This window comes from Aspergillus costaricaensis (genome assembly GCF_003184835.1).
Source record: "Aspergillus costaricaensis CBS 115574 unplaced genomic scaffold BO79scaffold_60, whole genome shotgun sequence".
Taxonomy (NCBI): Eukaryota; Fungi; Ascomycota; class Eurotiomycetes; order Eurotiales; family Aspergillaceae; genus Aspergillus; species Aspergillus costaricensis.
In genome coordinates, this window is record NW_020291860.1 from 104,977 (window position 1) to 128,659 (window position 23,683).

At 50.4% G+C, this 23,683-nt stretch overlaps 8 protein-coding genes across 8 annotated transcripts; 4 read left to right on the forward strand and 4 right to left on the reverse strand.

Annotated features, from left to right (window-relative positions):
- Positions 1–715: 715 nt before the first annotated feature.
- BO79DRAFT_260428 (uncharacterized protein) lies at positions 716–1,568 on the forward strand (the record flags this gene model as incomplete). The annotated part of the gene is made up of 2 exons (XM_025686407.1): positions 716–1,405; positions 1,515–1,568. 2 exons carry the CDS (start codon positions 716–718, stop codon positions 1,566–1,568), a joined length of 744 nt encoding a protein of 247 aa, XP_025534092.1.
- Positions 1,569–2,135: 567 nt separating this feature from the next.
- BO79DRAFT_278926 (putative MFS transporter) lies at positions 2,136–4,218 on the reverse strand (the record flags this gene model as incomplete). Its single annotated transcript, XM_025687936.1, has 7 exons — positions 2,136–2,206; positions 2,274–2,441; positions 2,500–2,908; positions 2,970–3,461; positions 3,518–3,907; positions 3,974–4,107; positions 4,176–4,218. The coding sequence occupies 7 exons, from the start codon at positions 4,216–4,218 to the stop codon at positions 2,136–2,138; spliced, it is 1,707 nt and encodes a 568-aa protein (XP_025534093.1).
- Positions 4,219–6,105: 1,887 nt separating this feature from the next.
- Positions 6,106–6,915, forward strand: BO79DRAFT_241339 (CFEM domain-containing protein; the record flags this gene model as incomplete). The annotated part of the gene is made up of 3 exons (XM_025685108.1): positions 6,106–6,229; positions 6,298–6,430; positions 6,539–6,915. The coding sequence occupies exons 1-3, from the start codon at positions 6,140–6,142 to the stop codon at positions 6,913–6,915; spliced, it is 600 nt and encodes a 199-aa protein (XP_025534094.1). The 5' UTR covers positions 6,106–6,139.
- A 14-nt stretch (positions 6,916–6,929) lies between these two features.
- Positions 6,930–8,163, reverse strand: BO79DRAFT_205197 (uncharacterized protein). The gene is made up of 3 exons (XM_025681838.1): positions 7,876–8,163; positions 7,362–7,793; positions 6,930–7,275 (listed from the first exon to the last, which is right to left on the reverse strand). The coding sequence occupies exons 1-3, from the start codon at positions 8,011–8,013 to the stop codon at positions 7,210–7,212; spliced, it is 636 nt and encodes a 211-aa protein (XP_025534095.1). The 5' UTR covers positions 8,014–8,163; the 3' UTR covers positions 6,930–7,209.
- Positions 8,164–8,350: 187 nt separating this feature from the next.
- cdc43 (protein geranylgeranyltransferase type I subunit CDC43) lies at positions 8,351–10,051 on the forward strand. Its single transcript, XM_025680273.1, has 5 exons — positions 8,351–9,062; positions 9,132–9,177; positions 9,266–9,636; positions 9,696–9,804; positions 9,866–10,051. Exons 1-5 carry the CDS (start codon positions 8,466–8,468, stop codon positions 10,006–10,008), a joined length of 1,266 nt encoding a protein of 421 aa, XP_025534096.1. The 5' UTR covers positions 8,351–8,465; the 3' UTR covers positions 10,009–10,051.
- A 2,494-nt stretch (positions 10,052–12,545) lies between these two features.
- Positions 12,546–15,534, forward strand: BO79DRAFT_161375 (non-specific serine/threonine protein kinase; the record flags this gene model as incomplete). Its single annotated transcript, XM_025679020.1, has 5 exons — positions 12,546–12,599; positions 12,802–12,830; positions 12,905–13,022; positions 13,084–13,231; positions 13,286–15,534. 5 exons carry the CDS (start codon positions 12,546–12,548, stop codon positions 15,532–15,534), a joined length of 2,598 nt encoding a protein of 865 aa, XP_025534097.1.
- A 909-nt stretch (positions 15,535–16,443) lies between these two features.
- BO79DRAFT_260434 (putative l-fucose permease) lies at positions 16,444–18,315 on the reverse strand (the record flags this gene model as incomplete). The annotated part of the gene is made up of 6 exons (XM_025686408.1): positions 16,444–16,877; positions 17,005–17,235; positions 17,310–17,654; positions 17,750–17,967; positions 18,020–18,120; positions 18,181–18,315. The coding sequence occupies 6 exons, from the start codon at positions 18,313–18,315 to the stop codon at positions 16,444–16,446; spliced, it is 1,464 nt and encodes a 487-aa protein (XP_025534098.1).
- A 1,056-nt stretch (positions 18,316–19,371) lies between these two features.
- On the reverse strand, positions 19,372–23,097 carry BO79DRAFT_212055 (calcium-transporting ATPase). Its single transcript, XM_025683131.1, has 5 exons — positions 22,794–23,097; positions 22,568–22,725; positions 20,179–22,494; positions 19,790–20,112; positions 19,372–19,727 (listed from the first exon to the last, which is right to left on the reverse strand). The coding sequence occupies exons 1-5, from the start codon at positions 22,909–22,911 to the stop codon at positions 19,616–19,618; spliced, it is 3,027 nt and encodes a 1,008-aa protein (XP_025534099.1). The 5' UTR covers positions 22,912–23,097; the 3' UTR covers positions 19,372–19,615.
- Between the last annotated feature and the right edge of the window lie 586 nt (positions 23,098–23,683).

Sequence of the window (23,683 nt, forward strand, 5' to 3'; positions counted from 1 at the left end):
GTGGGATGGTGAACTTTAAATATCTACATCTACAACCAAGATAGCACAAAACAAGTCTGACGAACATTATTCCCACGGTGGAGGGATGATCAGGCACTCATACACTCATGCACTGTCTGGTAACGACAACCATCATGCATCCCATCCACCTCTCCACCCACTCACTAGCTAGTCTAGACTTGCACACGCAAGCACCAAATCTGGGTCTGTGTAACAACTTAGTAGACTAGACCCGGAGCCTTCAGATCCAGTCCCGCCTAATCACTTTTAGTGTTGAAACTAAATGCCATAGCCATTGTTATAACTGGTGGTCCGGATGAATTGCGCGCGGACCCGGGGTCATGTCATCATGGCAGTGCCTGCCTTGCTCGTGCTATTCGCTATACCCCAGGGTTGATAATATCGCAGGGCTCTTAAAGATGCACGTTCCCCCCCCGCGCAGCCCAAGGGATTAAGTATTGTTGAAGTTATCTATCTAAACTAGTCTCAGTCATTCGTTTACGAACCCCTCTTTCTCACCCTCTTCCCCCCTCCCTCTCTCACCTTCACATCTCGTATTCCTCATCCTCCCAATTCCTGTTTCCCAATAAATATCCCTAGTAGCCTACCAGGCTCCGGTTGTATACCTACATCTTACTACACCTCCGCCACACCATAAACAAACAGACAGAAACCCACCCACCCACCCACCCACACCACCACCACCACCACCACCATGTTCTGGTTCTCTTCCCACCAACAACAACAGCAACAGCAACAACCTCCTCTCCTCCCAACCCTCCCCACCTCGAAATCCAAAATCCGTAGAACCCTCAAAGCCCCCGGCCGCCCCATCGCCATCCGCAAAGACCACATTACCGACACCAAGACCCTCCTAATTGTGCGTCCCCAAGGCGATGCCCAATCCGCCGTGGCATACAAAATCCAAGATGCCGACGGCATGACGCTCTACACCGCTACGGGGCGCAAGTTCAGCAACCGACCTTGTCGCGAGTTCCGCGATGCGTCGGGCCTCCCACTCTTCGAACTACACCGCAAGACCTCCTTCAAGAACAACTGGTCCGTCACCTTACCCGGCAGTAACCCAACCAGCCCGATAGCCAAAGGTGCTGTCCAGCGCTCATCCTTCAGTGCCGCCGGCTGGGGGAACTGCAATTTCACCATCACGTTCGACAATGTAGCTGCGGCGGATGGGAAGCAGCCTGAGGAGCGTACCCTGACATTGGAAGTGCAACGGCATGGGAATGTGCTGGCGCTGTTTGATATCGTGGATGGAGATCGCAAAATTGCCGAGGTGAAGGAGAGTATTCGCCATAATGAGAAATTGGCGCTTATGCCTGCGTCTCGCCTTGGGTATCGCCCTGTACTGGATGTGATTGTTACCCCCGGCGTGGATATGGCTTTGGTGAGTTTCCATCTTTTTTTTTCCATAGAGTATATATACTGCATAATACTACATACAGTATCTATACAGTCTACAGAATTATGTTCTTACTAACCGGGAATCATTCTAGATTGCAACGATTGCGGTCATTGCATCGGACACAGTGTTTGCCTCGAATTATTGATTGCGCGCATGTTTTTGGACTTTGGATATGTCGGAACGCCATGATGGTTACCATGAGATTATGAAACTAATGACTCTCTTTCTGTCTATTCCTCTTCTTTCACCTTTCAATTTTTTTTTTCTTTTTCTTTTTCGTCGCTCTTGTTTTTCCTGATTCTATTGTGGTCTTTTTCATCGGCTGTGGGTACTTAGGTGGCTCGCTGGGCTGCGTTGAACCGCGGTTGACAGATTCCAGGCGTTTGGATGGCTTCCGGAGCTTCCCCAATGCTACCTTACTCTACCACTTCATCAGTGGATCCATCCATGGGTTTACTGTGGTTCTACTTGCTTGGCTAATTCAATCCTGTCCGGAGAGGTCACGCGGGACGAGTCCTTCCAGCCTCGGGAGTCTTCGGGTATTGTTTTGTTTACTTTTGTTTTCTTTTTTCTTCTAAACTTGGAGTCGAGCTAAAAATGTATATAGTTGTGATCGCTGAAAGTTATTGTCAAATCCAGTGAGGGGTATTCTTTAACAAGGGAGAAAAGAAAAGCAAATAATCAAAGATCATCATCCGTAGATCGTGTATCTTCACCGCAAGTGCAGCATCTTCAGAATATCATGGCGGCTGAAGAATGAGCGATTCCATTTACCGAAAATATCTAAAGGAAAAAAAAAACACGTTAGTCCATCCCCGGGCGAGTAGGGGTAACAGCAAGAAACACCTACACATCGGAATGCTCAAGGCACAGACTCCCATCTGAATGCTAGAGATGGCCAGGAAAGCCGGCCTGATGCCATTCAGCAGCAGCCAGTCATAGGCATAGAACGTCAACACAAAGCTGAACATGTTCTTGAACACCAGCATGCATGTAAAAGACTCGATGGCAATCTCGCCTGTTGGAAGCGTCAGCTTTGAACCATAACAAATCCCGCATCTGGCAGCTATACTTACGATGTGCATCGACAATGTACAGCGCACTCGCGACAGCGCCCATCACCATGCCTATAATAACCAGAGCGAAGAACACGTCCGCCACCAGCCAACCATATCGCGCGACATCCTCAGCGATGATACCAAACCCATACAGCCCGGCGCCGCAGAAGATCAACTGGAAGATCACAAGGAGGATGCGGAACTCCGGCTCGTACTTCCCTCGGTTGAGTTTAATCATGATGCGGTTCATCGAATCGGAGAGAAGGCCCGATAGGATCAGACCCAGTATGGAACCGATGAAGGCCCCCGTGTACAGGTACCCGGTTTGCACCTCGTTGAACCATAGGGGTGGGCCGAGGAATATGGCGGCTAGGACGACACCGATGAATACGGTCCATCCGATGATTACGCCTTGGATCAAACATGCCTGGTATGATGGTTAAAACGTGGGCTTGTGGCTTGATGAGGCTTTATGCGGCATGGCTTACCCAAAGGATTGCGGGGTGGAAGAATAAGGGAAAGGGCCGTAAGAGGAGCTTGAAGAAGCTCTCGTCGGTTTTGCGTCCATTGAAGGGCGTGAGGGTTTGGAGGTAGGACACCTTGGCTGGTGTTTCTGACTCTCTCTTTCGGGGTAGCTCTTGTGAGGACGTAGGTTGGTGATGCTCGACTGCGGATGGGGTCTGCTTTTGATTGTCGGGCCCTGGAGTAACCTCCGACGTTGTGATATCATTGAGCTGGACTTCCGAGGTGGAGCGATCGTTGGCATATTCAAAGTCAGCGTTCAAGTAGTCCGGTCGCTTGAAAGCTGTCTCGGGGACAAAGAAGAATGTGAGGGGTAGTGCTGCCGCCGCGAAAATGGCTACAAGGTAGAAGGTCCAGTCCCATCCAAGGGTATGTGTAATCTTGCCCGCCAGTACTGGCGTAAGAAAGGCGGCACCGAAGAGAGCAACGTTGGACAGTGCCATCCTTTTGCCTCGTTCCTGTTTGCTTGATCAGCATGTGTTTGTGAGGTCCGTGAGATGCGGTTTATACTCACGTGCACGTAGAACAAGTCACCGACACATGCATTGACCAGAGCTTCGAATGGAGCAAGAGCAATCCCCTGGAAAATACGAGCCCATAACAGACTCTGGTAGTTGTGCTTACTGCCCCCAGCCCAGGCACAGCTCACCACCATCAAGGCATTTCCGAGCAGGAAGAGGTGACGCTTTCCCCAAACTCGTGCTGTAGGTACAATCAAGATCCCAGCCACTCCAACACCACAGAGATGGTACCCAGTTAGAAGCGCGACTGAGGTGAAGCTCTTGCCATAGTAAAGAGCAATTGTTACGGTGTTGGCAGCCATCAGCGAGCTTGTCGTTGCGCACAGCACCGCGACAAAAGACAGAACCAGAAGCGTGACATCGCGCTTCCAGAGTGGCCAGTTCTTGTTTCGAGATTGTCAGCTATTGCCCATGTAGCTCGTAGCTTCTCAAGAGTGACTTCAACACACCAATGGATCGTTGGGATCATTGCTTGGCTGAGGGACAAGTAGGATGGGTACAGAGCCCGACCGATCGTATTTTAAATTTGAGTCGATGACCGGCTCATTGTTGGAGTGTTCTCGCTCAAGTATGTCCGTGGTCCCTATTCGAAAGTAGTGTTCAGTGTATACTGCAGAGACAAGCATGGTTGTTGCATGAGATGGCTCCTACCTGGTACATGAGGGCGCTTGGTATCCAACACGCCAAGCCCCATGGTATTATTTATTCGTAGCCAGGCAGATACAATAAGAAACTAGAGCGAACAGTCACTGGCTAAGGTGGAATCAACCGAAAGATAGTACAAGGAAGCCTATTGTTGATGGTCGGACGCCTAGACTTCTCCGGCTGGGGACTCTGGAAGGCGAAATCAAGGTCCCACGAGGATCACGCGGGGAAGTCGTCATGCAAAGTGTTCACAATTGAAGTATTCCTAGACGAGGGAATACAGTTTGCGGGGAATTTCTGCCTTCCAGAAATTCGTAAAATGATGGGTGTCCCGAGCGGACATTCTCGTTCTGCAAGGGCGGTGGTAGTAATGAATAATTTCGAACCCTAGTTCGTGTATATCATCAAGAACCGAATTGGTGGGCGCGGGTCAGGATGCCCCTGGTGAATTTACTACTGGCTATGAAAGAACGAACTAGTCTAGTACTCTATTTTCAACGGAGGCAGCCAGACCCAAAATTGGATCGTGGACCCCAGCCTTCTGATCATCTTTCTGAAAGTACTTGTCTGGAGGATGTCGATCGGATGAGGTAGTGTAACTCAAAGGGATAACTCATTTATCAGACACGGCAAGTCTATCGTACCTAAAACCTCATACCAATCATGTGTAATTTTGTCTCATTGGACATCAGGGTGATACACAGAGAGACACTAGCACATCTTGCAAATTCTTGGAGGTCGAATCAAGCCTACACCTTACAAGATGTACGCTGAGAGAAACTTTATAATGGCTAATAAGCGCCACACAATCCTTCCGCAGTGATCAGCCATGTTCACATCGAAGCCCTCCTCGGCTGCTCATGCATGCATGCATAATCCGAGGCTGCAAGCAAATGGGGAGACATTCATTTCAAGACTGAGACATGGCCCCGATGCCCACCCGGTTTTAAATGCAAGGGATACTGATCAGGGCCAGAAGACCACCTGAAATGAACACTGAGTGCATGTTGGGGCCTCGAAAGTTTGACAAGTCCAGCTGAAATCTCCAACTTAACAAGTAACCCTGGCTGGAAGATCAACAATTGGCTCGGGGGATCTTCATACACGATTGGGCCATCCGTTAGACTACCTTTCTAGTGGCGGGCAAAGTGGACTCCTCCCCTCCTGGAGGTGGCTCGTACTTTAGACACATGAGTAGATAGATATCTTGTTTCTGTCCAACTTCAGTGGTTACTTCGTTGCACTGGCATGCATAACTACATTCCTCCAGGGTTCCGACAATGGTCTCATGGACCATTGTTTTCCTTATCCATTTGGTCACCTCCCTTATTCTCTGCTGCCAGTCAATGGCATGGGCAGCAACCTAGCAGTACGTATGAAGTAGTACAATGTCCAGTGTTGTCATTATGTATAACAAGCGGATTGGCCATCCGCCATCGGAGCAAAACCCACCAGGGATACTTTCTGGGGCCCGCTTAGGTACAACCTAAAATTATAGATAGCCCTTGAATTCGTTCCAAGTATCCTATTAATTATCTCCTCACATGATGAGCATAACAACGGAAATCCTCACTTTTTGATGAACTAGGAGCTCTTTCCTTGGACGGGTTTCATCGATATAGATAATGTAGCAGTAATTGGTAGTGGTTCTAGCTAGAGACTCCAAAGGCAAGGAGCTTCAAATACACAACAAACTCATACTAAGACAGACCTCTTGGCCATGGATCACTTCTGGAGTGCCTTCCAAGCCAGGAAGTGAGGTGAATACTGTTGGCTAGACCCCAATCGTTCCTTCTTCACTTGATTCATGTGTCACATTCCCTCCACTTCCAGCACTTTGTCTACTTCTTGCTTCTTCTCCCCTTCTCTTCTCCCACTTTATTCTCCCCTCGTTTCTAACCCCAATCGTCTTTCCATCAACCAACATCTCCCTATCCCATTTCATAACCCGCTAGTCAAACTCCAAAGACATGATGAAGCTCTACCACGTTAGCTTGGCTCTTTTCGCTGGCCTGGGCTTGGTAGCTGGCCAGGGGATGGACAGCCTTCCACCCTGCGCGGTAAGTCCCAGTTACGACAACTTGTCTGCCTGAGTATTGCTGGTTCTATGTAGCTGAACCGATCCCAGAGAGACTGCGCCACCGGTTCTATCCCCAAAACTTGCAAGGCCATTGATGTGAACTGCATCTGCTCCGACAAGTCCTTCATCACTGGTATTTCCTGCTGCGTTGCTTCTACGTGCTCTGCAGAGGATCAGACCTGTATGTCCAATCTTCCTCTCCCAATATCCTCACCCCTTATCTGGCCATGTGGTACATGGCGTCGGCTCGGCTATAATGACGGCTTCTAATGGGTCAATCGTGTTCCAGCTGCCCTCAATTTCGCACAGCAGATCTGCGGTGGCGCCGGCGTAACTGATCTCCCCCAAAGCGCCAGTTGCACAAGTGGAAACACCGCGAGTGCTACTTTGCAGACCACGGGCACAACGACTGGTGCTTCTGCGACTACTACCTCGACTGGTGCAGCTAACGGAACCCGCCTCGACTCATCCAGCTCTGCCAGTGCGGCGAATGCTACCAAAACGGGAAGCAACACTCAGTCTGTGAAAACGCAGGGCGCTACTGCAACTGATAAGAATGCCGCAAGCAATGCGACTGCTAGCAGTGCGGCTGGTATTATTCTGGGAGATAGCAGTGCTGGCCTTGCTGCGATCCTCGGGGCAGCCTTTTATGCATTGCTTCTTTAGAGGGCACCGGACAACGGGTCACCTGATGGTGCTACGAGTGATGATCATTGAGAGCAAAAGTGGTTCTGTCCTATGTTCAGGGCGGCAGAATAGTGTCCTACAAATAGTCGCCTTTCACGAAGGCTGGCTAAATTGAACTGGACCAGCGCACTTAACTGTAATATGCTTATTAGTTTGTATGATAGGGTCGGAATCAAAGGTCACAGTGTCTTTTGCCGCAGAGGTCACTGTATTGCCTACAAATAGAGATGTATACTCAGTAGTGCGACGGTCATGCCGACTGCATGAATTCGTCTACCGGTCCTGTTCCACGAACCGGTTAGCTGCTTCCTGTCGCTCTTCCCTGAGGGTGATGAAGATCTATCAATTGTCAGCAAATCATGACACTGGCATACCCGCCAGAGCTTTCTCTGGGGAGCAATCGTGGGGGCGGGGGAAAAGCTTACCCATAACCAAAACATCATTTCCATAAAGCCATATGTGAATACCACCCTGTTTTTCAGCTGATCCAGACCCGATGTAGCGGCACCGGCAGTGCCGTAGTTCCCCATTCCGGTAGTGGCGTCCATTCCCCACGCCGATGGTTGACTCTGGTATATGAAAAAGGAAACAGCAAAGAAGATACAGAAACGAGCGGCGGAAAGGAGGGTCCAGATCTCCGAGTAAAGCGAGGTCAAGCGTGCCATGAAGGGGTTCGTGCGTACAGCCCCTGCCACTGGTATAGGGGATTGCACTCTAGCGGCTTGAGCCATGGCCAGGATCTCGTTAATTTGCGGGACCTTGGTCACAAGAATGAGGTCGACCAGGGCATCGACGACGAGGAGGACACCACATAGGGCGAAAGGGGATTGAGGTCGGGAGATACTAGGGGTTGCCTCCTGAATTGATTGAACGAGAGATATTTAGTAAACCGACGGGGGGTATCAAGGGGGCCGAGTGAAGATATAAACATAAACATACCAGATTCAAGAACTCCCCCAGCATGAAGACGAGGTCAGACTCGGTCACGACCTCTGGTGACCTAGTCAGGTACACGGCCAGCACAAACAGGAACAAGGCATGTGCCTGGATCAAGGTCTTGGAGGAAAGGAGAGCCATGCTGAATTGATTGAATGGCTGTAACGGGCAGCCAGCTAGTATTATTTTCTGGTGTAACACATGCGTTAATGTATCACGGCCGGGTTGCAGAGAGTATCCGGGAAGGTTGAGCTCTGCAGCTGTCTCAATTGTGAACAACAAGAAACATCGTTTCGACCGATGGGATTAGAATTGGGGAACGAGAATTGGATTTCCCCGGCGGCCGAGTGGGGCTGGACTTTTGGCAGCCTCCGATCGAGATGGAGAAGAGCAGGCCGGGAATGCGCAAGACCAACAATTAGCGGAAGCCCACCCCCCTCTCAAAAGAAAAGCAATTTGTCGGCTTATTCGGAGGAGGCTCCTGTCCCCTTTTTCTCCTGGTGCACACTCTCTATACCTCTATACTAACCTACATTATATGGCCAGAGCTCCGCACGGGAGAAGTTGGTATTATTATCGCGGGCACTGACATCATGACCGACGTCCCAGTCACCTTTACCAAAGAACGACACATCAAGTATTTCCTACGATGTCTCAAAACCTTCCTTCCCAGCCTATACACCTCCAATGACTCCAATCGCATGCTTCTCGCCTTTTTCACGGTCGCCGGCTTAGACCTCCTCGGCGTCTTGCAGAGCAAAACCACCCCCGAAGAGCGACAAGGCTACATCGACTGGATCTACCACTGCCAGGTTCCTACGGGCGGATTTCGAGCCTTCACCGGAACGGATTTTGGCGCGGAGAATCGGACATCGGATAATGAAGCTTGGGATCCGGCAAATGTACCCTCTACCTTCTTTGCGCTGGAGCTCCTTATCATCCTGGGCGATGATTTATCACGAGTGAAGCGGAAGGAGTGTCTACAATGGCTGCCGCGCATGCAGCGTGATGATGGAAGCTTTGGAGAGGTGCTGGGTCCGGGAGGGAAGATTGAGGGTGGTGGTGATCTCCGCTTTTGCTGCTTTGCGGCAGGCACGCGGTATATTCTGCGGGGGAATGGCGGGGCAGATGTGGATGGCATCAAGGACATTGATGTGGACAAGCTGGCCGCGTTTGTTCAGGCATGTCAAGTAAGTGACCTGCACTCTTTGACTCCGTATAATCTGATACGTGACATATGCTGAGATGCATTATTCCAGGCATATGATGGCGGTATGGGTGAAGCACCCTTTTGTGAAGCGCATTGTACGTTCTATCCAAATTGCTCACTCTGCTTAGAATTGGCCCCCCCGTTATTGTTACAGAATGGCAGCTTACTCGTATACCCCCGCAGCCGGTCATACGTATTGCGCAATGGGCGCCTTGACATTCTTGAGTCGAATGGCAAAGGATCAGAAGCCACCGCCAGTCCTTTCGCCAGGCGCGAACGAATTCGAGTCCTTGGTTCGTTGGCTCGTTGCCAGACAAACGACAGAACTCGGCGACATCGAGGAAGACTCAGACGATGATAACAGCCCTGAGGTGAATGAGGTTCCGAAACCGGTACCGGAGGCTGTTGAAGAAGTAAGCTTAGATGAGAGCCTCGATAAGCTCCCCGCTATACCGCCACCAACGGAACAGGATCTACGATGTGCAGGCTTCAATGGGCGATGTAATAAGTATGCTGATACATGTTACTCATTCTGGAACCTGGCAACATTAGATGTAAGCAATCACGATTTGTGTGAGAGAGTGACATTACTGATCCGGTCGTTGGTGGACAGATGATGAATAGGTTAGACCTCGTGGACGCAAGTCGGAATCGGCAATATCTTCTCGGGAAAACGCAGCATATCATCGGCGGTTTTGGAAAGGGTGTGGGCGAGCCACCAGGTTGGTACCCTTGGGGGTGTTATTAATGGCTGGTAATTTCCTCGCTGACTGACCATTGCAGATCTCCTCCATTCCTACTTTGGGATGGTCGCCCTCGCTTTCCAGGGAGAGGAAGGGTTAGATGGGGTTGATCCAGCGCTGTGTATGAGCCATCGGGCCGTGCAGCAACTACAGTCTCTCCCTTGGTGGAAAGAAGGGGTTTGAAGTGATGGGTTAATTGAATAGGGTCGGAAGCTTTGGGTCTCGGGTCTCGGTGAGATGGAACTTGTCAGTCATATACCCCAACCATGCTAAATGAATTGATTGTTTATATACACGACAGTAATGAGCCAACTTGAAGTTACTGTACATGTGTATCTTCTAGCCTTTACTATGTAGATAAGGTAACCCCCCTTCCCATAACATGTTATTTTGACCTTTAGAAGTAGTATGTCACAGATGTGATGCAGTCATCGTATGATGTGATGACTGATTTCCAGTACTTCTATGACAACTCATTCAATCTCTGAAGTGACAGGCCCGTGAAACAAGATGGACAATCCATACCAGATACGTGTGGTAGGGGCGTTTACCAGAGGAAACTAGGGAGGCATGTCATAAGCGAAGACCCTATCAGAGCTTTAAGTGTCGACTTATTCTTAACCTGTCAAAGTAATCAGGGGGTTCGGATTTGCCGGGAGTTAATTAGTTAGGGACCGCCGCGCAAGGTTGACTAAAAGCGATGACGATGTTGATTGAAAACGGCTGTTAACTTAGGGAATTTCAGGGGCTGCTGGCTGACTAGACTACAGTAAGTACGTAGTTATGAATGATGCTAGCTACTACTAGTAGTTATGATGTTATGATCCACATATGTCCCCAATCACTGCTTCTTTTCCTTCCTGTAACGGGAAGCAAGGCCGGGATCGATGACATCGGCCCTTCGGAGCGGCGGACAGAACGGTACAGAGTATTTTGCATAGTTATGCTAATCGGAGAGGGGGGAGGACTATTTTGACTATTGAGGAAAGAAGAAATCTCGAAGGATCAGGAGTAATCTTAAATTCTCCTGGATTGTAAGTTTATTTTATTACTCCGTAGTAAGAAATCCATAATATAATTTGGTAAGAACAAATAGTAATGGAAAATGAGATAGTAATACCTCTGAGGATATGCAAAGCCAGTCTCAAAAGGTGCCTGAACGCAATGACAGAAACGGCCCACGTTCCCACCGGCTAAAATGTGGCCGGGCGGCTAAGAGTAATTAATTAACAGTGAATAAATTACTAGTATGGAATGCGAAGATGGAAGGGGAAAAATAGAAATAGAAATAGAAATTGTAGGTTTGACATTTCATAATAATAATAAAAGTACTATTATTGTTGGAAATGGGTTTCGGGGGTTTTTATGGGGAAAGGAGGAAGGGGAGAAAAGAAACAAACAATAATAATAATAATAATCATTCCAGTGTACGTAGAATAGTTACTGTTAGTAAATATCCTTCTTACACTCCTTTCAGCATCATTGTCACATTTCATACTTTGTTCAATCACACTCATTTTTAATTAGCCAGTATATTGTTTTGAGGACCACAATTTTATCTGCTCATCATCATCACAATCATCATCACTGACCACTCCACTCCACCCACCCACACAGACAGACATAGTGAGTCTCCTCCCTCTTTCTCTCCCCTGGGCTCATGCACGCCCCTGCCGGCTGTCGTCAGTCCCCCCCCCCAAACTCCGTCCTTGCCAGGCTCTCCTAACCCAGTCCTCCTCTTACTACTTCCACTACCAAGACTACTATTATTATCATCGTTCCTTTCCTTTCCTTACCCCCCTCCATCACCCTCAACTTCCTGCTCGCTTGCTGGTCGGCTGGCTAGAGAATTTGAGGCGTGCTTTTTTACTTTTGCTCGCTTGCTTGTCTGCTGGCTAGCTGGCTGGCTTGGCTGCTGCTTTATTGAAATTGCCCAGCATCTGTCGTCATCTAATCCCGGATTTATTGTTTCCATTCCACATCGCTGTACAGATTGCCCCTCAAGCTACGGGCCCTGCCTTACTACTAAACTAATCATCATCAACCTTACTGAGTTTGTCTGGCTGGTATGTGTTTGCCTTCATTTCCAGAACATCCCCCCCCCGCTCTCTCACTCGCTTTCTCTTCTCTCTCCTTCATCCACTCCCGCACTTTGTTTGCAGCTTGTCGCTATAGAACCACATACCTTCCTGAAACAACACTAACGTCCGCTGGATCTGTTACTATCTAGCTTAGTGTATCATCCCTTATCGGCCTCCCCTACTCTGCCCGTTCCTTCTCCGAATTATTGCGGTTCCGAGCTTTCCACACTCCTGCCGACAACTAGCTACTAGATAGCTACCATCACCGACTTGCGCGCCCGTCCTACGTTCCCTCGTGCCTCAAAAGTTCATTCGAGCTATCCGCCCCTCATTCCTTTTGTCACAGATTAGACCGTCATCATATACTCTTGTATTTCATCGGCTGTTCCGAACAATCGCCTCCTTGATACCTTCCACTCCTTCTCACCCACGTCGGCGTCGATTTGCGATCTCCTGGAACCCCCACCCCTTACAACCGGAGCGACAGCGGCCTTCGGTTCGCTCTCTATATATTCCTCCCTACGTTGGATGGCCACCCTTGACAACTTAGTACCACTCCAATCCTGCACAGAACCATCTCAGACACGCATACTCCATCTCCGCGGACTTCCCCCAGGCAGGCGGAGATAATCTTAACACATGCCACCTCCGAGGACGAGAGCGGAGGTCCAGGCCCAGAAACAAAAAGAGAAGGTGCGTCTCGGCTTTTTGATTTTAAGTTTGGAGGTCGAAGAAGATCCTCTGCAATGCGCATGTCCTATTCTCCGCCATCTCTCTTTTCTTTCGGGACACATGCAACATGCTCTATCGACCCCGTCCCCGTTCCAGGATCGAAACCCTTTTTCTCATGTGTTGGTAGATGGCTTTACTGACTGGGATCTCGCGCTATGAACAGCTTGCTCAATCATACAATGCACTGCTGGAGTAAGCAAACCCCCCCAATCTCGCCTTCTCGCCTTCGTTTTCAGCGTGGATGCTAACAACAATCATCTTCATAGGGAATTCTCTTCGAAGGATCTTCGCACTGTAGGAAACTACACGCTTGGGAGATTGATTGGGAAGGGTTCCTTTGGCAAAGTATATCTTGCTTCACATAAGCTTACTAATGGCTCCAAGGTACGTCTATGAAAAAGCCCACTATTTATGTGTCAGATAAACCTGACAGGATTGCGCGCAGGTGGTGCTCAAGTCTTCGAGTAAGGAAGACCGAAATCTGGCACGCGAGATCCATCATCACCGCCAGTTCCTCCATCCCCACATCGCCCGCCTATACGAAGTCATTGTGACGGAAAAGCTGGTTTGGCTTGTTCTCGAGTACTGCCCGGGTACGTGGCGAGATGCTGCTGTAGATGTAGTAGGATACCGCTAACACACTCGAGCAGGTGATGAGCTGTACAACTATCTCCTTCGGCATGGTCCGTTACCGGTAGACAAAGTCAAGCGAATTTTCACGCAACTAGTGGGAGCCGTTGCTTATGTCCATAGCAAATCTTGCGTTCACCGTGATCTCAAGCTAGAGAACATCTTACTCGACAAACATGAGAACGTGAAGCTGTGCGATTTCGGGTTCACTCGCGAATATGAAGGCAAGGCGAGTTACTTGCAGACGTTTTGTGGAACAGTATGCTATAGCGCTCCCGAAATGCTCAAGGGCGAGAAGTATGCTGGCGAGAAGGTGGATGTCTGGAGCTTGGGTATCATTCTTTACGCCCTGCTTGCTGGGGAGTTGCCATTCGATGATGATGACGACCAAGTAACAAAGGCTCGGATTCTTGGTGAAGAAGCAATTTTCAACGATAAATTTCCTGACGATGCCAAAGCCCTCATCAATCTACTCCTTTCGAAGCGGCCCCTTATTCGACCCAGTCTGGACGAGATCCTTGCCCATCCGTTTCTTGCAGAGCATGCTCCCGAACAGTTGGCGATACTCAAGATTCCGCGCCCAGCCGCCTTCTCGACCCCTCTGGAGAGGACCACGCTGCAGCGCATGAAGAGTGCAGGAGTCAACATCGATGAGGTTGTCGAGAGCGTTCTCTCTCAACGCTGTGACCCCCTCGCTGGTTGGTGGGCATTGTTGATCGAAAAGGAGCAGCGAAAAGAGCAGAAGAGGGAGCGTAAACGACGCGAGCGTGAAGCGGAAGCAAAGAATATTCGTCGCTTGAGTGCAGCAAGCAGTCGGCTGGAAAAGATCTCGGCCGCCCTTGTGGAAGTCGACGAAGAGGGCCACGCCGCAGACACTCATCTTCGTGAGCGAGGACGGCGAGACAGACGGAGTCTTCCTTCTCAGCTTGCTGTCCCAGAGCTGCCAATGCTTCCCGAACCGACACCCCTGCAGTCACCAGATTCTAGCACGCCTCCGCCCCCCATTGACAAAGATTCCATTCGTTCTGCTAGTTCGACCCGGCAGCGTCCCCCACCACCACCGAAGGATCAAGCACGACGGCCGAGCACGTTGCATGTGAGCGCATCGCAGCCTGAATTGGCCCAGCACAACAATGGCATTTTTAGACGCCGCACCGGTCGCCGCCAGTACCCGATAATAAGCCAATTGGCCTCGTTGAAGCACTGGTTTGTGGAGTCTGCAAAGAGAGCCAAATCTCCTCACGCCAAGGCGGCTGGGGGTCAAGGAGGCCATCGCAAGTTTCTCTCCGAGAAATTGAGCCCGGCCAAGGGCCAGGATACTGGAAAGAAGCCCACTTCGGCATCTGGGGCCACCGCGCACTCTGGTGACTTGTTGACGCCAACACAGATCAAGCGCTCGTCGAATGCCAGCAGCTTAGCCCCGAGCAGTGCTTCCTATCCGAACAACCGCCATTCCTACCCTCGCCACAATCGTCCCTTGAGCACTAGCCAGAGAAACTCTCTCTCGCCATCTCCGATCACCCCAAGAGGTTCATACCGGCGGTCCTCCGCAGGTCTGCGTGGTCGCAAGTCCACTTCATCTTCCGTGTCTTCCATCCGCAGCATCCATCATGCCCATAGCCACTCTAAAGCATCGTCCGTTTCTTCAAATAGTATTGGTTCAGCGTCTACTCCAACGGCTCGAATCTCGAAATCGCCTCACACATCAGTCAAAGTCCTTCCCACGACGCCAAGTGCGTCTGCACGATTTCCCAGTAATATCCGTCTGGTGCGAGGCACGCAGAACGGTTTCCGTGACATTGATGACCCTAACGGGAGGATCAATAATATGTTCAACGAGGCAGCCCCAGCGCCACTGCTCTACTCCCCTTCGTCAAGCCTCGTCTTTGCACGTCGAAAACGATCCGCGTTTAAGGGGCCTATGGTCCATACAGCTAATCTGTTGGTATCGGGTGGAATGACGAGCACTGAGTACCCAAATGGCGACATAGGGATTGGAGGCCCTGCGGTCGCAGCAGCACCTCGATCTGGGACACGAAAAAGCCAAATAATAGAAGAGGAAGAGGACATGGAGGAAGATATCGAAGAAGTCGATACTTTTGATGGCCTAGATGAAGGGCCAGGCTCGCCAGTCGACTCCACTGCCTCGGAAGACCATACGGGCGCTGGACATCTGGCGGGATCGTCCTTCGGGCGAACTGGCAAACCGACTCTAGCTCCTGCTGCAGAACTCGAGTCGACTCCGCGCCCACCCCATACATCTTAATTGAGTGACACCCGATTAGAATGCGGTGTCCCAGGAGTTTCAGTGTCACCGTATCCTAGGAGTCATGAGTCTAGGAAACGGAGAGTCCCGAATACAAAAGCGACAGCAATCATAGAGTACAGGCTCGCTGGGTACATTGTTGGCTTGTTTGATTTATTGTTTTCTCATACACATTTATACCCCTTTTCTTTGCGTCTATAAGGAGCTTAAATTTCTTGGACATTGATTTCTCTTCTGTTCTTCTAGCCTTTTTTCTTCATGATGCGGCGCGCAAAATAATGATCGGATGACGAGTTGGGAGGCGTTTGTATACCATCCCATCCCTCTTGTTCTCCTTATTTTTACCCCCTTCCCCTTCTACCCTTCCTTCATACTATCTACTTTGAAGACCTTGTTTGAAGCTTATCTTCTCTGACCAGGACATCGGATCATGCACAATTTTGCATTTCCTTTCTGTGTACCCTATTCTGCGTTTATCGTTCACCCCTTCCCTATTGTCTCCATACCTTTCCTGCTTGCACTTGTTTGTTTCTAGAGATATCCCCTACATACGGCTGCCCATTGAGATACTCAAATTCTGGATCTTAGTTGGACGAGGCGTCGCGCAAGGCCGGTGCCCAGAGGCAGACACGAGGATCAAGTCCCGGTGATCAACGCAGTTTAGATCTGTCCACCGTCCATTGCGCGCTCTCGGCCTTTTTTGATTCTGGGTTGTGTATATGCCCGATTAAATTCTCGATAGAATAGACTTCACTTTTAATGCCCACATTCGCATCAAGGGTATATGAATATTTATAGTAAGCAGAATAGTAAAGCATTTACGAGATCGTAAGCAACATGAGATTTCATGACGAATGTGAAATGACCCTATGCAGCGCCTACTAGCCACTGCATTCATACCGAAACCACCTACTTACTAGTAGTAGTATATTCCTCCCTCGCAGTTTCCTCTCCCTTCTCCTTCTCCATATCCGCCAACTCATCCCCACGACCACCACCACTTTCAACATCCTTCGGACTGACACTAGCAGCTTCATCTCTCAACCCAATTTCACTCTCCCCGACCTTATCCACCATATCCCGATACGCCGGCACAAAGTTCACCGCGAGGGCATACGTCCACGCCACAACCATGAACATCGTCGGAACGATCATCGCAAAGCCCGTACTATTCCGCATATCGGCTACATGGCCCAGGATCGGAGGCACGACGGCACCCCCGGATACTCCGCCGACAATGAAGCCCGAGCCGCGCTTGTAGTGTCGGCCGAGGCCGCGGATACCTAGTGCGACGATGGTGGGGAAGCAGACGGATTCGAAGAAGAGGGTGCAGAAAAGCATTGCTAGATAATGTTTTTGGTGTGTTAGTTAGGGTGTTGGGTTTCTTTCCTTTCCTTTTGGGGTTTTGTTTTGACTGGGGTGGATTGATTGATGGGTAGGGTAGGTTTGGGGTGTGGGTATGAAACGTACCTATGCCTTTCTGATCACGTTGGGTTATGGATGCGGCGATGAATGCTACAGTCAGTGAGAGATAGGCTAGAAATACCCAGCGGGCTTTGACGAATCTCATGATGATCGCGCCGAGGAATCGACCCATTGCAAAGGCTCCTTGTGCGCCGGCGAGGTATTTCGAGCCGGTGGCGCTGGTGGTTCCGGGCCAGGTTTCGACGACGTAGTTGATGAAGTAGCCTGCGATGGCAACTATTGAGCAAGTAGGAGTGAGTTAGTGCTTTGGTAGTAGTGTAGAGGGCCCGTAAGGAGAAGGGGTTTCGTACCTTGGGCGCCGGTATAAGTGAACTGTGCTAACGTGGCGTGGAAGAGTCGATACTGTTTCCAGAATGGTTTATCCTGTTCGCCAACGTGCGTTTCGGCTACCTGGAAGGCCATGTCTTGGTCGGTTACTTCGGGGATGGTGGAGATGAAGAAGACGCCGGCAAGAACGAAGACAAAGATGCCAATAGCTAGATATACCCATTGTACTCGTTTGAGAGCGTTCACGTCATCCTCGGTGGATGTGAAGAAGACGTATGATGCTAGGGCTGGTGCGACGCAGGTGCCGATGCCGTTGAACGCCTGGGCGAGATTGATTCGGATCTCAGCGTATTTGGGTGGACCGCAGACTGGTCGGTCATTTCAGTGATTAGCAGGGGGGCTTTTTTGGTGTTGTTTCATCTCACAGCATCAGCTGAAGATCGGATATGGATGGTTGACTAACCGGTAAGGTAGGGGTTGGCAGCCGTCTCCAACGATCCAAGGCCCGAGCCAATAACGAAGGTAGCGGCGCAGAAGCCACCAAACGATCGGTTCAAGCCTGCAGGCCACATGCAGAGGGCACCGATACCATATAGAGTGAGGCCGAAGATGAAGACGGTTTTGTATCCGAAGTGACGGAGTATGTAGTTTGCATATCCCAAGGACGCAAGTGGATAAGCACTATGACCATCAGTTGAATTGCAACTTGTATGTAGTCTAGCAAATGTCTGACCCAAAGTAGGCTGCCTGAAGACCCGAGGAGCGTGTTCGGGTGATATTCAAAGTGTTTTGGAAGTGTTTGTTGAGAGTGTCGAGTAAGCCGTAGGCAAAGCCCTGTTGAAAGTTGGGTCAGCAGATCGATTCGAGTAATGGCTGGGCTGGTGCACAGCTTACCCAGAGAAAGAAGAGTATAGTAACAAGGGTCAAGGGCCAAAGACTTTGGCGTAAGGTCAGGGTAGCTGCAGAAGTAGTCCTGCTGTTGTCAACCCGGAACCCAGACCGGGTCTTGAGAAAGTGTAGGAACCCCATTCTGTGGGGGAGGGAAGATTAAGACCAGAGCAATGATGGAGGAAGGAGAGTACGATAGGTAAGAGCAAGTGAAACTGTAGTGAAGTAAAAGAGAAGTATACCGAAGCAGTAGGAGAAAGGAAAGATAAGCAATGCTTGCAGGGATTCAAGCGCAAAGAAAAAAGCCCCAGACATTGGCACCCTGGCACCTTATGTACGACTTCGTTCAGCATGAGGGCATCATCTTTGCAACCCATGTGAGCATATTCCTTGGCATCAACCCAGGAAATACACTCTTTCTCTTCCCCCCAAAGTTCCCCCTCATTCCCCTCTCACTAGAATTGGTTCTGTAGGCCAAGCCAAGCGTAAAGACGGGCAGTAGCACCGCCATCCCCAGACTTCTTCCCCACAAATCCAGACAATCCTTGGAAAGGATCACCGGTTAGAATCCACCAGTGAGGAGTCGAGACGGGCCGACATCCCATGAGTAGTAGCGCAGCCAATCTCTAGCCGTTAGAGGTCAGCCTGATTGCTCGAGGTGCATTTAATTCAGGGTGACATTCCTCGTGAAGCGCGAGGGTCATGGATGGTGGCGGGTAGCAGCAGCAGCAGCAGCAGCAGCAACCGTGTAACTTCATCTCGGCAGTTTCCCCCGCATCGATCTGAGTCTGGTTGGGTGACTTGAGAATAGTTAGCGATGATGGCTTATTGGCTTTGGCTTGCCCTACTAGTGGTAGAAAGAAAAGGTTAAGGTGGCTTTCCAAGTTCCCTATTTGTCCCCTCCATCCTTATATCCTTTTTGCTCCTCTTACTCCGCAGTCGCGGGAATTAGGCTAATATCCTGACTGACAAGACTGACCATGCACGTTCAGCTGCATATGCGACATAATCAGAGCTTGCTGCCTGCTAGCAAGGGGAAAATCATTGATGTGAGGCCACTAAGTGGTTTTAGCCGGGTTCAGCCAGTCGCAAGTGAGATCGCAATTGCTGGGTCCAGAGTACGGGTGGTGGTGCTACTTCTTTCATTTTCAGAAAATGGGTGTATGGCCCCTGTCCACGTCACGGGGCCTGGACAACGTGACCGTCAATTACTCCCCAAACTTGTATACGACCAGATAATCACAATTCAGAAGGATGCAGATACAGACACAAGTCGTCTCTTCGTTGTTCTTATGCAATCAGAACATCCAACATGTTTTACGTACATGTAATCGACCACCCAACAGCAGAAAACCAAAATATAACAGGGCTGGAGGGCCGATATCTATATCTATCATCAATGCACCCCCTCATATTCGAGTCATCACTTCGTTGCTCAAATCTACGCCCGCTTAGGCTTCCCCACTCCTCCGTTCTGTTGTTCGACGGTAGATCTTGCTGGGACGTTATTGTACAGACGACGTTCCGCAAACTTGAGAACCTCATCGATGAACCTAGTTGGTTTCGGTCAGCAAAAATTCTCGCCAGGTAGGGGGGATTCAAGAGATTGACTTACACAACCGGGGCACTAATGGCCACGACGGCCTTCCATTCCATCCAGCCCAGGGGCAGGATCGAGAACAAACCCTGCAAGAAGGGCACATACAAGATCGCAAAGTGCAACGCCATCGAAAGGATGATGGCACCGACCAGCATGGGGTTGTGCCAGAGGAAGAACGTAAGAAGGGATTCGCTGGACGAGAGTGCGTTCATGGCGTTCAACATCTCAATGACGACCAGGATCGAAAGAGACACAGTAGAGGCCGAGCGGGACATATCGTTCGAGAACATCTCGCACCCAATCTCAGGGAACTGAGAAGAGCACTTGTGGAAGTGAGACTATACAGATATTAGCAAGACCGGAAAAGAAAAGAAAACGAGTAGACTATACGACGCATATCTTACCAATTGCCAGAAGGAGATCTGAGGACCCTCGGGGTTGTACACAAACCACCAAACGTAGCCGAAGACAGTAGCCGCACCAACATAAGTACCGATCACCATGTATCTGAACAGAAGCCAGCCGCCAACCAGGGGCTCGTCGCGCTTGCGGGGGGCGCGTCTCATCACATCATGGTCAGGGGGGTTGAAGGAGAGCGCGGTAGCAGGCAAGCCGTCGGTGACAAGGTTGACCCAGAGAAGCTGCACGGGAATCAAGGCTTCAGGCATACCCAAGGCGGCAGTCAAGAAGATCGACACCACTTCGCCGATGTTCGAAGAGATCAGGTAGCGGATGAACTGCTGAGTGTTGCTATAGATGGAACGTCCCTCTTCCACGGCCACGGTGATGGTGGCAAAGTTGTCGTCGGCCAAAACCATATCAGCAGCCAGCTTCGCAACGTCGGTTCCTGTTCCCATAGCCACACCAATATCCGACTTCTTCAAGGCAGGGGCGTCGTTAACACCGTCACCAGTCATGGCAACCACATGGCCTTGAGATTGGAGAAGATCGACCAGCTTGGACTTGTGGCTAGGCTCGGTGCGGGAAATCAAAGACACAGTCTTAGCAGCCTCGAGTTTCTCAGCCTCCGAAAGGCCGTCGAACTCCCTTCCAGTGAGGCTCTTGCCTTTAAGATCCTCGCCCTCGTGGAAGACACCAATCTGACGGCAGATCGACTCAGCGGTGTTCTGATTGTCACCAGTAATGACGATAACCCGAATTCCAGCATCGTGGCATTTCTTGATGGAAGCCGCGACCTCCACGCGAGGGGGATCGAGCATAGCGACAAGTCCGATAAGAGTCATGTTTTGTTCCAACTGGGCGTAGTCCTGGGACGATTGAGCGTTGTGAAGCAGAGGGTTGTTGTTGACACCGTCGACACTAGCCAGAGCCATCACACGAAGACCGCGGCTACCGTAGCCCACAACTTCAGCAGCGAGCCGGTCAAGATGAGACTTCGTGAGAGAGGCCCGTTTGCCGTCAGCTCCAAGGAGAACATGCGTGCACCGCTCCAAGATAGACTCGGGAGCGCCCTTGACGAGTAGCTTCTGTTCCTTATCATTTCCAATGAGCACGGACATGCTCTTCCGGTCACGCGAGAATTCGTAGGTTGCTTTCAAGGGCAGGCGAGCTTCATAGTACGCGCTTGCGGCGTGGAGTCGCTGGGAGGCGGGAAGGCGGAACAGCTTCGCATTCGTAGCGGCATCATCAGTGCCAATCTTCTCGACCAGAACACGCAGTGCACCCTCAGTAGGTTCACCGATACAGGAAAATGAGCCATTCTTCGCATCGTGGGCCAAAGTCGCACTGTTGCAGCGAGCCATGACCTCCGCCATCTGTCGAACAGTGGCCGAGGACACGGCAAGGTTCTGGAGTTCCTTTCCATCGCGAGTGACTTTACCTTCAGGCGCAAAAGTAGTGCCTTCAATATCAATCTCCTCAACACCGTTGCCGGCCGCATTCAAATACGCAATCTTCTCTGCACTCATTTGGTTGGTGGTCAAGGTTCCGGTCTTGTCGGAGCAGATCACACTGCAGCTGCCGAGAGTCTCAACGGAGGGAAGCGAACGGACGACTGCATTCTTCTGAGCCATCTTGCGGGTACCAAGTGCGAGGCAGGTGGTGATCACCACAGCCAAACCCTCGGGAATGGCAGCCACACCCAGAGACACCGCGATCTTAAGATAGTAGATGGCTCCCTTAGTCCAGCCTCCATGGGAAGGGTCGTTGAAATGCTCGATGTTGATGATCCACACCAGAATACAAATGACGGTAATTACCTTAGCCAGCATGTCTCCGAAATCATCGAGCTTCTGCTTCAGTGGGGTTGGCTCCGAGATCTGAGAGGTGATGCTCTCGTGAATGTCACCAATGGCGGTTGATCCACCGGTCAAGGTCACAATGGCGGTAGCGTGTCCATTAACAACAGTGGTACCAGAGAAAAGCATGTTGGTTTGATCCTGCTTAACGGCCTGCTTGTCATGAACAGTGCGGGCGTCCTTGCTCACACTCTCACTCTCACCGGTCAGGATGGCTTGATCCACTCGGAAGCTGTTGCTGTGAACGGCAAGTAGCCTGCAATCCGCTGGAACACGGTCTCCAACCGCAACAACGACAATATCTCCGGGAACCAGGTCTTCGGCCTTGACACGCTTGGTAACGCCATCACGGACAACAGTAGCTTCGTTTGCAGAGTATTCCTGAAGAGCAGCAATGGCCTTCTCAGCATTGCTCTCCTGGGTAACACCAACCACGGCATTGAGGATCAGAATCGTCAAAATCTATGGTACAACAGGATTCGTTAGTGTCTTGGGTCGAGGCGGCGCCAGACTCGGGAGGCTTTCGAGCTCATACCACAACGGGGTCAACAAAGGCGGACCAGTCATCTCCTTCTTCGAAAAGAGCCAGAACAAAAGACACAGCAGCGGAGCCCAGTAGAATCAGGACCAGTTGGTCCTTGAATTGTTCCAGGACAAGTTGCCAGAGAGGGGTTGGTGGTTCTTCCGCAAGGGCTATGAAGGTTCGAACCGCAAGTTAGTGCCTGCGACATTGCCCATGGGGAAGGAAAGCTGCAACATACCGTTAGGACCGTACTTTTTCCTCGATTGAGAGACCTGCTGTTGCGACAGACCAGAGCTCTCCTTGACGTCAAAATGGTCCAGCACTTCGGCTGGGGAATAAAGGTAGGAGTGCTCCATGTTGTTGGGACCCCGAAAAAGCGCAAGGTGGCCTGGAGCGGGAACAACAGAGAAGAGAGAGAAAAGGAAGGGAAGAGACCGGGGATATAACCCAGATCAAGACATGAACGCCAAGTGGCCGGAAGCTTGGGACCTAGTGAGTGGCACTGCAATCAAGTCGGAGAGGTTAGTCCCTTAGCGGGAAGGATCTAGAAGAGTAGTAGATAGATAGTAGGTTAGGATGGGAAGCGGAAAGCGGACACACCAGATAGTACCGTTGTTAATAATACCGGGCAAGACCAATCAATACACCAGATACCGTCAGCCAAGGAGGGAAGGAAGGAAATGAAGTAAAGTAAGAAAGAAAATAAATAAAAACAGGGTATTCTCTTGGTGTCTTGTGGTTTTCTCAAGAGGATGGCAAAAACTGCTGATTTATAATTTATAAATAAATTCCCCATTCCATACAAGGACCGAATGATGGGCCAGGGATTTTGCCTCTGGGGGCTCGGGAACCGTGAACCAAGAGGCGGCTTTGTCAGGCACTCAACGTGTTCTCTTCATTTGCGGTGTCTGGATCTATCTGGTTCCCCCCCCCCCCGGTCGCTGCGCCAGAATTGCCGGTTCCAATCCGACAGGGCTGAACCATACCATGACCGTGCTTCTGTGAGTCCGGGCGTTGGAGTCACTTGGCCTGTTTAGTAGTCTTTACGACTGGATTATTACACTCATTTTCCTACAAAGGTTCTATAGCTGTGTATCTGTTATCTTTCGTGTTCATGAAAGTTCATGA

Coding starts and splice junctions, on each gene's coding strand:
- BO79DRAFT_205197 (XM_025681838.1), bottom strand. CDS start 8,013: ATGGCTCTCCTTTCCTCCAAGACCTTGATCCAGGCACATGCCTTGTTC. Junction 7,794..7,875: donor TGGGGGAGTTCTTGAATCTG/GTATGTTTATGT, acceptor CAATCAATTCAG/GAGGCAACCCCTAGTATCTC. Junction 7,276..7,361: donor AAATGATGTTTTGGTTATGG/GTAAGCTTTTCC, acceptor GACAATTGATAG/ATCTTCATCACCCTCAGGGA.
- cdc43 (XM_025680273.1), top strand. CDS start 8,466: ATGACCGACGTCCCAGTCACCTTTACCAAAGAACGACACATCAAGTAT. Junction 9,063..9,131: donor CGTTTGTTCAGGCATGTCAA/GTAAGTGACCTG, acceptor GCATTATTCCAG/GCATATGATGGCGGTATGGG. Junction 9,178..9,265: donor ACCCTTTTGTGAAGCGCATT/GTACGTTCTATC, acceptor ATACCCCCGCAG/CCGGTCATACGTATTGCGCA.
- BO79DRAFT_212055 (XM_025683131.1), bottom strand. CDS start 22,911: ATGGAGCACTCCTACCTTTATTCCCCAGCCGAAGTGCTGGACCATTTT. Junction 22,495..22,567: donor CCTTTGTTGACCCCGTTGTG/GTATGAGCTCGA, acceptor GTTGTACCATAG/ATTTTGACGATTCTGATCCT. Junction 19,728..19,789: donor GCCATTAGTGCCCCGGTTGT/GTAAGTCAATCT, acceptor GAAACCAACTAG/GTTCATCGATGAGGTTCTCA.